At 55.2% G+C, this 12,158-nt stretch overlaps 1 protein-coding gene and 1 long non-coding RNA gene across 4 annotated transcripts; one reads left to right on the forward strand and one right to left on the reverse strand.

Moving 5' to 3' along the window:
* Positions 1 to 3,897: 3,897 nt before the first annotated feature.
* LOC118669329 lies at positions 3,898 to 7,232 on the reverse strand. Its single transcript, XR_004971959.1, has 2 exons — positions 6,194 to 7,232; positions 3,898 to 4,238 (listed from the first exon to the last, which is right to left on the reverse strand). It is a non-coding gene; the product is annotated as an uncharacterized LOC118669329 (long non-coding RNA).
* Positions 7,233 to 7,263: 31 nt separating this feature from the next.
* On the forward strand, positions 7,264 to 11,674 carry TMEM18 (transmembrane protein 18). Of its 3 annotated transcripts, none has more exons than XM_036335463.1 (5): positions 7,264 to 7,465; positions 8,531 to 8,648; positions 9,474 to 9,528; positions 10,005 to 10,098; positions 10,181 to 11,669. In XM_036335463.1, the coding sequence occupies exons 1-5, from the start codon at positions 7,409 to 7,411 to the stop codon at positions 10,274 to 10,276; spliced, it is 420 nt and encodes a 139-aa protein (XP_036191356.1). In that variant the 5' UTR covers positions 7,264 to 7,408; the 3' UTR covers positions 10,277 to 11,669. The 3 variants fall into 3 exon arrangements, with proteins under 3 accessions (XP_036191356.1, XP_036191354.1, XP_036191355.1); XM_036335461.1 differs by having other exon boundaries at positions 7,394 to 7,465; positions 8,528 to 8,648; positions 10,181 to 11,674; XM_036335462.1 differs by lacking the exon at positions 7,264 to 7,465 and adding an exon at positions 7,920 to 8,421 and having other exon boundaries at positions 8,528 to 8,648; positions 10,181 to 11,671.
* The last annotated feature ends 484 nt before the right edge of the window (positions 11,675 to 12,158 follow it).

The following is a 12,158-nucleotide window of genomic DNA, read 5'->3' on the forward strand; positions in this document are numbered from 1 at the left end:
TGATTAAATTCCACCGGTTCACACACAGCTACTGATACAGGACAGGCAGGAGCTGAGGGACAACCCACAGCTCAGAACCAGGCTCAGACAGCACAGGTTTGGGAAATAGCAAATAGGGTATTTGAAATAACTGAGATGAGTATATTGAGGGCTCTCATAAAAAGGGCAACATTCAAGAACAGATCAGTGATATAAGCAGAGATGGAAACTAAGAAAGAAAAGGAAGGAACTGCTTAAATCAAAAACTCTCTAATGGAATGGAAACCTTTGATAGCTCATGTGATTAAATTCCATAAAATATTATTCATTGTCTTATAGACTTGAATGTCAGTTATTTTTTAAATATATTTTTATTGACTTTAGAGAGAGGAAGAAAGAGGGAGAGCGAGAGAAACACCAATGACAGAGAAACATCGATCAGCTGCCTCCTGCATGCCCCTACTGGGGATCAAGCCTGCAACTAAGCTACATGCCCTTGACTACAATAGAACCTGGGACCCTTCAGTCTGAGGGCCAACACTCTATCCACTGAGCCGTATTGGTTAGGGCTAAATGTCAGTTAATTTTAACACAATTACCTACCTCCATAGCTTTTATTTCTTCCAATATGTGTTTCATGTGGGGTCTGCTTAAAGGTCATTTTTATTTCTTTTCATTAAAGCCTGATTATGATATTCTCTCACTTTTTGTCTGTCTATAATGGGCTTGTTCTTTTTTAAAAGCCATATATATACACACAAACACACACACACGTACACATATTTTTATTGATTTCCGAGAGGAAGGGAGAGGGAAAGACAGAAACACCAATGATGAAAGAGAATCACTGATCGGCTGCCTCCTGCACACCCCATACTGGGGATCAAGTCCGCAACTTGGGCATGTGCCTGTGACCCAGGAATCAAACCCGGGACCCTTCAGTTGGCAGGCTGACACTCCATCCACTGAGCAAAACCAACTGGGCTGGCCTTGTTCTTTCTTCGTAAGTCCCAGGAGATTTCCAGAGGGTGGAGTTCAAGGTCAGTAGCTATTTCTCTCAGCACTTTACAAATGTGATTCCATGGTCCTTGATTCTGAGATTACAGCTGGGAAAGTAGTGTCTCGATTCTGTGAAATGTGCCTTAAAAATGACCTGTTGCACTTCCCGCTATAAATAGCTTACTTCTCTTTTCATTCCTGTGCTGTAGTGCACCTGAGATTAGTTTTTTCTTTATTTATGCTCCCCAGGTTTTATTGCTCATCTGAATCTTTGACTTGGTAGGATATATTGTTTTGAAAAATTGGTATATTTTCTTTAAGTATGACTTGGCCTTTTTCCCCTTTTCTCTCTCAGACTCCAAACACAGTTTGTTCTTCCATGCTTTATTATATTACTTTATCACCCTTTCATCTTTCATATTCTTCTTGACCAATGTGTTGAGACTGAAAGTTTTCTTCTGATTTAACTGCCAGTGCACAAATCTCACCTGTCACCAAATGCTCCCTTCAACTCACCTGTAAGAGCCTGCAGGTTCTTAATTTTAGAAATTGTTTTCACCAGAATTTCCAAATTTTATTCTCTGCAGTTAAAATTCTCCATCTTGTCAACTAATCTCTTGGAAGTATTTTATTTTTTCTAAATCAGTGTCTGGTAACCAGCATCCAAAGCTCCTGCCATTTGATTGCAGTCTTGGTTAAATTTGTTTTTAAGCCATGAATGTTGTCTCCTGTGTGTTAGCAAACATCTGAGAAACATACAATCCTATATAATAAAAGAGTAGTATGCAAACTGTCCCCTTAACTGGGAGTTGTCCGGGAGTTCAACCAGGGCGTGGGGCCGGCCGGGGGGTGAGGGAGGCGGGGGAGGAGGAAGTACCTGGCAGTCACTAGGGACCCTGCCAGTGCACACATTTCGTGCGCTAGGCCTCTAGGCTATATAAATAATGTTAGAGAAAATTTGGGACTCTGGGTGGCATCGTCTTTCCCCAAAGAGGAGTCACTTGTGACCGGCGGGTGGCTGGTCAGAGGCGGGTCATGGGCTGAGGTTGGTCTACAGTGCTGCCGTCTTTGCATGCGACCTGCTCTCCTTCCTGGTCACCTGACGTCTGGGGCGCATCAGGTACCCTTCATTAGTGGGTCCTGAGTTCAAATTTGTGTCCCTTCAGGTTCTGAAGATTTAAAAATTATTTTCAGAATTTCTCAACCACTTTGACTACGTTTCACTCAGCTTCTCCTGGTACGTGATCAAACTCACGAAAGGAAGAGCAGCCCCCATCTGTCCTGCTCCATTTTCCCTTCTTTGGGGGACCTTCCTCACTGCCTTTCCGTTCTCTGGTATCTGTCAGTTTTGGCTTCCGCACTGTGTTTTACGCAGGTTCCCAGGTGTTTTGTCTGCAGTGAGCAGTGGAAGTCCTCCTCAGCTCTGCATGCCCTCTGGTTAGGAAAAGCCTCCGGGGACAGCGATGTGGGTGAGGACCTCGGCAGGACAGGAGCAGACCTCCCCAGGCACCTGGAGCTGCTCTGCAGCCCTTCCTTCCATGCACAGCTGCCTGTCAGCCGATGGAGCCACCTGTCAGTGATGGGCAGCATGCAGGGCACCTGTTGTGCCACCACTTCCTCCTGCTCATGTGCTGCTCTCTACAGAGATCATGACATGGGTCCAGGATTTACACAGATGTGTCCGTGGTTTCCTGCATCTACTGTTCCTCCTAGGATGGCACTGCCAAACAGATGAGTCCTATCTGCAATCCTGTGCACTCCCCTGTGCACACCCTTCGCCACGGCTCCTTGTCGCAGAGCCTGGCCAGCGCCGGTCTGTGAGTCACGTCATTGCAGACACAGTCACTGTTCTCCAGCCTTGAACCGCCCTCACCGGCTAGAGAGGCCAGTGTGCAGCTTCGGGAGGAGCTGGGGACCAGGTGCTCCCGCTCAGGCCAACGGGAGCCCAAGTGCCCCAGACAACCCCTCTCCACGTCTCTCTGGCGGTAGAAGATGGCAAGTAAAAAAGACTTCTTATAAAATGCTGGATATTCTTTGTGATAGATTTCCAAGGCAGAAAATAGAAACGTATTAGAAAAGTGGGCCTGGCCAGAGGAAAGATCCAGTTCTAGCCCTGTCCACATTCCGAACTGCCTCTGATTTTACGCCCGAGGGAGTTTAAAATTAGCCACACACACCTCAGTGAAAAGCAAGTGTGTAAGTGAAACAAAATAAGAAATTCTACTACTGTATAAGTAACTGGAATTCCATTACACAATAGATTAGAGAGAAGAAAGTGCAGATTCCGTAATATAAACAGAGGTGCCTGTGCAGGGTGTGCTCGTCCTGGGCAAGGACGGAGAGCAGCGTGAAGCGACTGCTGCAGGTCAAGCTCCCGCGGAACAGTTCGCTGCAGCCTCTTTTAAAAACAAATGCTCCTCGTGGCTGCGGAGATATTGTTAGGATGGCTACACCCTTAAAAGGATGAAACTGACGTTGGTCTAAATAGACAGGATGAAGGAAATAAAGTATAGGCTCTCATAAGTTCTACTGGACAGAGTAATTCTTAAATCAAGAGAATTTCTTAACCTCATGCCTATGCTGTTCAGTGTTAGACAATCTTGGTAAAGGTAATTATGAAGTTACATTAAACAGCTTGTAGTGAAAGAAATCGCAGGAGAGAAACACAATAGGAACATACTTGATGAAGAGGAGGCTGGCCTTCTTCTACGGAGGGACAGCGATGAGACACTGCGCACCCAGGGCCAGCCTTCTGCCCTCACCACGCCACACCCCTCGCGGGGGTGTCTGGATGCTTTCCTCGGGCCTCTGTGAACGAAGACGGTTTCCACAGACAGAACCGTGTCCTGTGTGTGTCTGTCTCCTTTACAGAAAGAGAAACCTGAACCTGGCAAGTTAAAAAATCAAGAAATTTACATCTTCCGTAAAAAGACCTATTTATTAGGCAAACGCAATCTCCAGTCAGAGAAGACTTGTGTCAGCAGCTGGTTGCTTTAATAGAGCAGAAACACCCACACTAGGCAAAGTAATTGGAGCTGCACAGCCACACTGACTGGGCCTGAACCAGCTGCAGATCCTCAGACAAAATGTTTCTGGCCTTTAAACCTTTTCAAGATGCAATATTCAACGCGCAATGCAGTGCAGAAAGGCGGGCTATGACACCTCCCAGAGTGAAATACCAGTGCTGTGTTGTGTGGTTGTCCATGGCTGACGCACACTTCTACCTGAGCAGGATGAGTGGGAAGCAGAAGGAATGTTGTCTGTGCATTAAAAAGAAGAGGGCCGGGGAGAGATGGGTTGGGACATTATAGAAGCAGTAACAGTTATCACTTATTAAGCAAAAGCATTCACTCGGCACAATGCACGGCCTTTAGGGCATATTATCACAAATCCTAGAAACCACCCATCAGAAAGGCATTATTAGCCACTTTTACACACAATAAACTAAGACTTGGGCAATTAAAAAATAATAACCAACCCCAGGCCACGCTGCTGTGAGGGAAATCGTTCATGTTCAAATCCAGTTTTCTCTCATCTAAAATCCGTTTTCCCAGAGCCGCCTTCCAAACACGTGCTGGAAACTCTGTCCTCAGCACCTGTGCTCACCTCCTCCATTGATAACATATTGTTACTGATTCAATGTCCCCGAAGAAGACAGGGACTACACTTGTTTCCCCAAATTCTTCTTTCTCCTTTTGCATGAAAGGTCTTTGTCTAGAAACAGAAAGTTTTGCAGTCACAGCAGTTGATTATGTGTTGTCCTTGGGGTCTCTATACAAATACTAGAGGCCTGGTGCATGGATTCATACACTGGTGGGGTCCCTCAGCGTGGCCTGCGGGGATTGGGCCAAAACCGGCAGTCCAACGCCGCCTGCCCTCCTGCTCATCCTGGCTCCACTGCGCCTGCTGCGGGCTCATGCCCAGTCAGTCCCGATTGGGAGAGGCCTGCGCCACCACCCTGCATCTGGCGCCCGTGGGTCAGCTGAGCAGCGCTCCTGATGTGGGGGCGCACTGGCCACCAGAGAGCAGCTCCTGCCTTGAGCGTCTGCCCCCTGGTGGTCAATGTGTGTCATAGTGACCGGTCGTTCAGGCTTTTATATATACAGACTAGAGGTCCAATGCATGAATTCATGCACGAGTGGGGTCCCTCAGGGTGGCCTACAGGGATCAGGCCCCAGCTCATGCCCCCAGCCTCACAGCCCCGCAGCCCATCTGGCACCCCACCATGGCCTGGCGCTGCCCCTTCACCTGCTCCACCATCCCGCCTGTGGGGCGATCGGTCGGGGCGGTCGGGGCCGGGCCCCCTGCCGCCACTGCCACTGATCGCTGTCTGCGGGGCAATCGGTGGGGCGATTGGGCCCCCCTCACATCTGCCTTGGCCTGGCGCTGCCTACCCATCTGCTCCACCATCCCGCCGCAGTTCCGCTCTCATCGCGGCCCATCAGGACTGGCAGCACCGGCACTGCTAGCCCTGCATCGCCGACGCCCACCATGTTCCACGCCACCCCCTGGTGGTCAGCGCACCTCATAGCGAGCGGTCGAACTCCCAGTCGAGGGGACAATTTGCATATCAGGCTCTTATATAGGATAGACAACACCCCACAACATTTTCATCACTAGTTACTAAATGAGCTGTCAGACAGGCTCATCAGTTCATTCACACTGCAATCGTCTCCACAGATAACACATGACTAATGCCCTGGAGAGGCTCAGATCAGACAGGCAGAACGTAAATCCCACCAAATCGGCACAGCGCAGTGTGGCCATGCAGTCACAAACTCCTCTGTGAGCACAAGGGTAGAGAAGCACTGACAGAATGTGTTTTTACTGATTTCAGGGAGGAAGGGAGGGAGGGAGGGAGGAACATCAATGATGAGAGAGAATCATGCATCGGCTGCCTCCTGCACGCCCCCTACTGGGGATCAAGCCTGCAATCCAGGCCTGTGCCCTTGACCTGAATCCAACCCGGGACCCTTCAGTCCACAGACCAACACTCTATCCACTGAGCCACACCAGCTAGGGCTGCACTGATAGAATATTGAAAAAATAAAGTGGAAATGAGGTATTAAATTGTTGGGTTTTATCTCTAAAGCTTTTATTATCCATGATTATGGATTTTTCACAAACACATTTTAAAGTAACTTTTTAAAGGCAATCTAATAAAGAACCCCCAAAATAACACATTTAGCTATTACATGGTATACAATTTTCTCACCTAAAATCCAATGGTGTTGACTAAAACCTCTCAGTTCAACAGGTACGAATATATGAAAACTCATTCTGTTGCAAACATCATGGAAAAGGTGTTCCGGTTCCCACAGTGCGGGACCTGGGACCGGCCTCGTGCTGCCACCTGCTGGTGACCCCGTTAAACTGCGGCTCAGCGGTGAGCCTGTGGACGCCCCGACCCCCCCAATCCCGGGCCTGAGCGCCTCTCCAGGGACCGGGGGCGCCGCTGAGGGTCAGTCACCTCCCGGGCGGAAGTCGGAAGAGAACAAGGGTCAGCTTTGCGGGAAACAGTCTGCACTGCACGTGCGGGGGCACTTGGATCTTTCCGGATCTTTCCACTCAGGTGCAGGGAACACTGTGCCTGACTTTGGGAAACGGGAAAACCTATTATCGAAAATTAGGAGGACACTGAGCTCAAAGGGGCGGCCGTGACGATAGAGCCAAAGGGCGGAGAAGGCCGCGGGCGGGGCAGGAACCCGACGGAACCCTACACCCCAAACGGGAGGCCGGAGAGCGAACCCGGCGCTCCCTCCGCCCGCGAGCACGAGCACGCGCCCGCCCTACGCCGCCGTAAAGTCCAACGAGGGGACCGCGGGGCCTGGCTGTCGGACCCGGGGACCCGCATGTCCGCGTGTGGGCGGGAGCGGCGGCTGGAGGCCGGGCCGGAGCGGGCAGCCCGGCCCCCTCCGTTTCTCCCAGGAAAAGACCATGAACTCGCAGGCCCTGGACGCCACACCGGGCACCCGGGCGGCCCGCGGCTCCGAGCGCTGCGCTCGGTGGGAGGGAGGACGGGCCGCGCGCACAGACCGGGACGGAGGCACCGTCAGGCCAGCACAGGCCGCCTCTGGCAGCGGCGCCGCGCTCCGCCCGGGGAAGGCCGCCGGGAACCGCAGCCCCCGCCCTGGCGGCACCGCGACTCGGACCGGCTCTGCGCGCTGCCCGGCGCCCCGCCCGGCGTCCTGCTGGGAGGGCGCCCGGGACCGACGGCGACGCTCCGCGGGCCCAGCGGCACCCCTGTGCTCACGTCACCGCCACGAGATACCGCGAGATGTGCGCTCGGACCGCGTTCACAGGGGACGCCCGCCCCCTTCGGGTCTCGCGACACACGAGACCCCGGGAGGGGCGACGCGAGAGGCACACCTGCGGGTAGTCGGGCGGGCTCAGCCTGACGGCGGCGGCGAGGGCGGGTGCTTTGGGCACGATGCCGTCCGCCTTCTCAGTCACCTCCTTCCCCGACAGCATTCCCGCCGTCATCACGGTAACTTGGCCAGTTCGGTGCCGGCGGTCGGAGCTGCCCGAACTTCCCAACGTCCGCCATGGCGTTGGGGGCGGGGCCTGAGCGTGTGGGGGACGGTGTTGGTGGAGCGTCCGGGGCGGGGCCTGAGCAATGAGGGCGGGGCTTGTGGGAGGGGCGGGGCCTGAGCCGTGAGGGCGGGGCTTGTGGGAGGGGAGGGGCGTGGGCGGAGGGGCGCGGAGCTGCTCTCCCCCTGCCCTGCCTCCCGGAAGTGTGGTGCCCGCCCGCACTCCTGGTGTCCCTCGCTCTGGACCTTCGGACGCGAGTGGGTGGACGTAGCTTGCGGCCAGCTTACCTGCCCGGCTGCATGGTCCTGCCGGCCCGGCGTGCGGGAGGGCGGCCGCACTGGGCCTGAAGGCTTCGGGCTCAGTCCGGGGTGGGGGGGGGGCCGGGGGGCGGGGGGGGGGCTGGTCTGCAGCCGGGTCGGGGCAGGGCGTGGATCCGAGCACAGGGGGGCATCGGGCCGTGGGGTGAGGACCTGGCCAGCGTGGAGTTGCGCAGACCTGGGCTCGCAGCACTGTTTGCAGGCTGGGGCAGGGCGAAAGGAAAAGCAAGTCTTGCCGTAGGGATGGCTCGGATTTCTCAAGGCCTTAATCCTGGGTTAGGGGCTTGAAATAGGGGTCTTGAGGGAGAGTAACCAAGTGCATCTCCTGAACAAGCCACTAACTTCCTCCTCCCTCCTGGGACAGTGACCCTTAGGGTCCACTCGTCTCACAGTGTGACAGCTCCACAAACCCCAGGGCCGGCCAGGAGGCCACCCCTCTGTGCTCCAGCATTAGACCCTGAATTCCTCTCCGGACCCTGGGGCCATGGTAGCCACGGAGGGGTCCCGGTTCCCTCCTTCCCTTCCCGCACCCTCCCCCTCTTCTGTGAGGCCCGGGGTCGGGGGCCTCTGGACGCCTTGCGCAGTAGCCCCAGAAGTAAGTCCTCAGGAGTGAGGGGTCACTGACTCCCCACTGACCCTGGAGACTGAGGCCTGGCCCCGAGGGAGTTGATGTTGACGAGTGTCCAATGGTGTGTCCACAGCAGATAGACTGGACGGAGCCCTGGCTCCTCGGCCTGGTCGTCTTCCACGCGCTCTGCCTGCTGCTCACCTGTGTGTCCTCCCGGCGATACGAACTGCAGGTCGGGCACTTCCTGTGCCTCGGTGAGTGGAATGGACAGAGCTGCGTGTTGCATCTTGCGTGTTCTCAGCATGTAGCGTGTTCTCAGCATGTAGCGTGTTCCCGGGGCCCAGCCCTTCTGTCTGAGGCTCTACTCTTAGTCTCAGGGCTCGCCCGGATTTCTCTCTCGGGAATTCCAGAGGTGACGTGAATTTGTGGCTATTGTATTTGAAAGGAATCTACTGAGCACCTGCCTTACCAGGGAGGGGTCGGGACCAGTTGCACAAGACGAGTCAGGGTTAGTGAGATGCTGATTCTTGACAAGCTTCCCCGTGGGCGAGCGCCGGGCTGCTCGCCCTGGCAGGGAGGGTGCGAACTGGGAAGGACACGTGCACAAATCAGCGTCCCTGCGGCTGGGGCCCCTGCTGCCCTGGCTTGGCCCCCAATGCTGCTGCTCACAGGCGGCCCCTGTTGGCGGAATCGCGAGGTCCGGGCTCCGCGGCTCTAGGCCCTGCTGCCCAGCGTCCCGTTGGCCTGACCTGTGCCTGGGGCATGAGGAGACGGGGCAAATAGCCAGCGCGGTGGCTCTTGGTTTTCGGGCAGAAGACTGAGTGTTGCTGAACCGCTGTGCATGGTTTCACTGAGACGTGGAGACTGACGTGTGTGGACCTGGTTTCCTTTCCGTTAAAGGGTGTGTCCTGACGTTTCACAGTTTTATAATTGTTACCTGACGTTATATCTAAAGGAGAAATTCCACTTCTCCTCAAACTCTTGCTGTCTTGTGTTTACACTGAGCATGCATCTGTAGAGGATGTTTCCACAATGACCAATGGTCAGTCACGCAGGTTCTAACACGGTTTCTCTTGCAGTAACCTTGGTCTATTCTGCCGAGTACATCAATGAAGTGGCCGCCATGAACTGGAGGTGAGCCCGGTCGGGGCAGGTCGCTGTCCGGCTTCTGCCTTTTGGAACGAGCACCTGCATGCAGCACAGCAGCCTCCGCTCGGACAGGTTTAGGCTGGGGCGCGCTCCTTACACATTCCTCCTGGCAGTGCCAGCTGCAAACTGGGTGATGCTGGCCATGACCTCGAGGGAGAGAGAGGTCAGGGGCTGTTGACACTGATGTTAGCGGCAGAGTAAGGAAGTGGCCTGATGGGGTTGGTGCGCGTGGGCCGAGTGGAGAGCACGCTGCAGCCTCTCCCCTCCCGGGACCACGTCCAGTGCCGGGGCCTCAGCTCCGCCTCCGGACGCCAGGGTCTGGCCGTGTAGGACCCGAGGGCCATCATCGGGGGAGGGTTCTGCCTTCGTGACGGAGACCTCCAGCAGCCTCACGCTAAGTAGAGCACGTCATTTAAAACGGTTGCGCTATGCCAAGTGATTTTAAATTTTTCTTGAAACAGGTCGTTTTCGAAATACCAGTATTTCGACTCGAGGGGGATGTTCATTTCCCTGGTGTTTTCGGCGCCGCTGCTCCTCAACGCCATGATCATTGTGGTGCGTACTTACGCCTGCTGCGCCCTCGCTTTCCCTCTGTACGTGTCCCCAGTGTGAACGCTCTCCAAACTCCCGCTTTCAGATCATGTGGGTCCGGAAGACGCTGACTGTGATGGCCGACCTCAAGGCCCTGCAGCAGCAGGTGAAGGAGCGGAGGAAGAGGAGGAAGGAGGAGTAGAGGTGCAGCGGCCGCGGCGTTCCTGGAGCTGTCCCGTCGCCGTCTTGAGAACTAAGTGCTGGCGTGGCCGGCCCGTCCCAGCAGCCACCGTCGTTTGTAAAGATGGCTTTCACCGCGACACTACTTTGTCTGCAGCTAATTATGCTCAGGTTGGCTCTGCGGTCGGTTATGTGACCTGGGTTCCTGCAGGAGTTACGACGTGTAATAATCATCCCCCACAAGTCACAGCGTCCAGGCTGTTACCTCGGTCGCCGGTGACCGGACACGCAGTGCCAGGTGGTCACGAGGCCCCGGCACGAAGCCCCGGGTGGTGGACGGAGCTGGGCCTTTGTGGAGCCGGCTCTCGGAGGAGTCACGTAGCCAGCTGGGAGCTGGTCCAGCCGCAGCACGAGTTGAAAGTCCCTGTCGCTACAGTGCAATGCTGGTGGGACGAAGGCACCGGCATTGGTGGGCCAGGGGTTCTTCACAGGCCGCTGCCCGGCTTTCTCCACCGGCAGAGAGTAGCGAGGCCACGGCCACAGCTGAGGCCCCGGGGTCTTCGGGGCCTTGGAGGTCAGCACAGTGGCCCCGCACAGACCGGACACTCGGGTCCTCATAAGCCCCTGGTATGAAGCTAAGTGTCCACACGTCTCAGCCCCTCTCCACACACTCCGGGGGGATAAGGCCCCCGCAGTGCCGTCAGCCGCTGAGCGCCTGGGTGATTATTGACAGCAGGTGCCCCTTCAGAACAGTGTCACTCACGTCACAAACTAGCGGATTTGAAATAAAAAACCAACACAGCAGCCACCCACGCTGTAGAACACTCTCCCGTGTGTTCAAAACAAACACCCGCGGGCTGTGTCCTGGACGAGCCTCCAGTTACACTGAACAGATAGCACTGAGCTAAGCAGTTCCCAGCGTGGCGGTGATTGGTGTTAACTCCATACAAAACGGTCAGGCTGATGCACACGCCTGGGCACTGTCACGTGTCACCGCTTTCGCAGGTCCCCTGGTTCGCTCCCAGCGCGGTTGGCCCCAGGCGTGTGACACTGAGTGGTCACCGGCAGGGTGGGCGTCCTCCATCAGCCCCCAGATGGCCTTACCCCAATGACAGCAGTGCCGAGGCAGAAACGGGGACCTTGAACGGGACCCTGGGAGCGAGGTCCTGACCGGACGCTACGTCTCAGCATCCTGGACCCTTCCCGCGAGGCCGGGCCCTGGGAACGGGCTCTGTCCTGGGACGAAGCAGAACGGGGCTCCTTTGCTGCTCCTTTACGGTTTGATTCCCTGTCAGGGCACAGGCCTGGGTCTCCGGCTCAATCCCTAGTGGGGGGCGTGCAGGAGGCAGCCCATCAATGATTCCCTCCCTCTCTGAAATCAATAAAGATACATTTTAAAAAAGAACTCAGTTTATACTTGGCATGTAATATGAAGATTCACAACTTTGGAATATATTTAGTAGACATTTGTGGAATTTTGTCTTTAATTTCTTTTAGCATAACATTCAGCCTCCATCCACACTGCACTTGCCTTTGAAGTGAAGCTGATGATTGGCTGGAGTTGGGCTGGTGACCAGGGACCAGGAGAGATGCTCACTCCCTGGAATCTCTGCCCCGAGCGGGGGGACTAAGATTCCTGGGACTTCGGGCCTTTCCTGGTCCCAGGGTTTCATCAGGGGCGAGGGGAGCCAGGTGAGAGAATGGCTGCCAAGGGTCCTGCCCTCTCCGTCCCGTGATTCCTGTCTACTGGCTCCAACAGGAAGCAGAACAGTAGGCAGGGAGGTGGCGGGCCCTGTGCTGCTTGTAACTGCGATCAGAGGAGGGCGTCCTGGCTCCATCGCCATCTGTTCTCGTAGCAGCAGGAGTTAGAGGAGAGGGCCCCAGAACACGGGCTGTTTCTGCGG

The sequence above is a fragment of the Myotis myotis genome, unplaced genomic scaffold (assembly GCF_014108235.1).
Source record: "Myotis myotis isolate mMyoMyo1 unplaced genomic scaffold, mMyoMyo1.p scaffold_m19_p_14, whole genome shotgun sequence".
NCBI lineage: Eukaryota > Metazoa > Chordata > Mammalia > Chiroptera > Vespertilionidae > Myotis > Myotis myotis.

Excerpts from the sequence above, each read along its gene's own strand:
- TMEM18 (XM_036335462.1), top strand. The coding sequence starts at position 8,311 with ATGGTAGCCACGGAGGGGTCCCGGTTCCCTCCTTCCCTTCCCGCACCC. Across the intron at positions 9,529-10,004 it reads GTGGCCGCCATGAACTGGAG|GTCGTTTTCGAAATACCAGT; the intron begins GTGAGCCCGGTC and ends TTCTTGAAACAG. Across the intron at positions 10,099-10,180 it reads TCAACGCCATGATCATTGTG|ATCATGTGGGTCCGGAAGAC; the intron begins GTGCGTACTTAC and ends TCCCGCTTTCAG.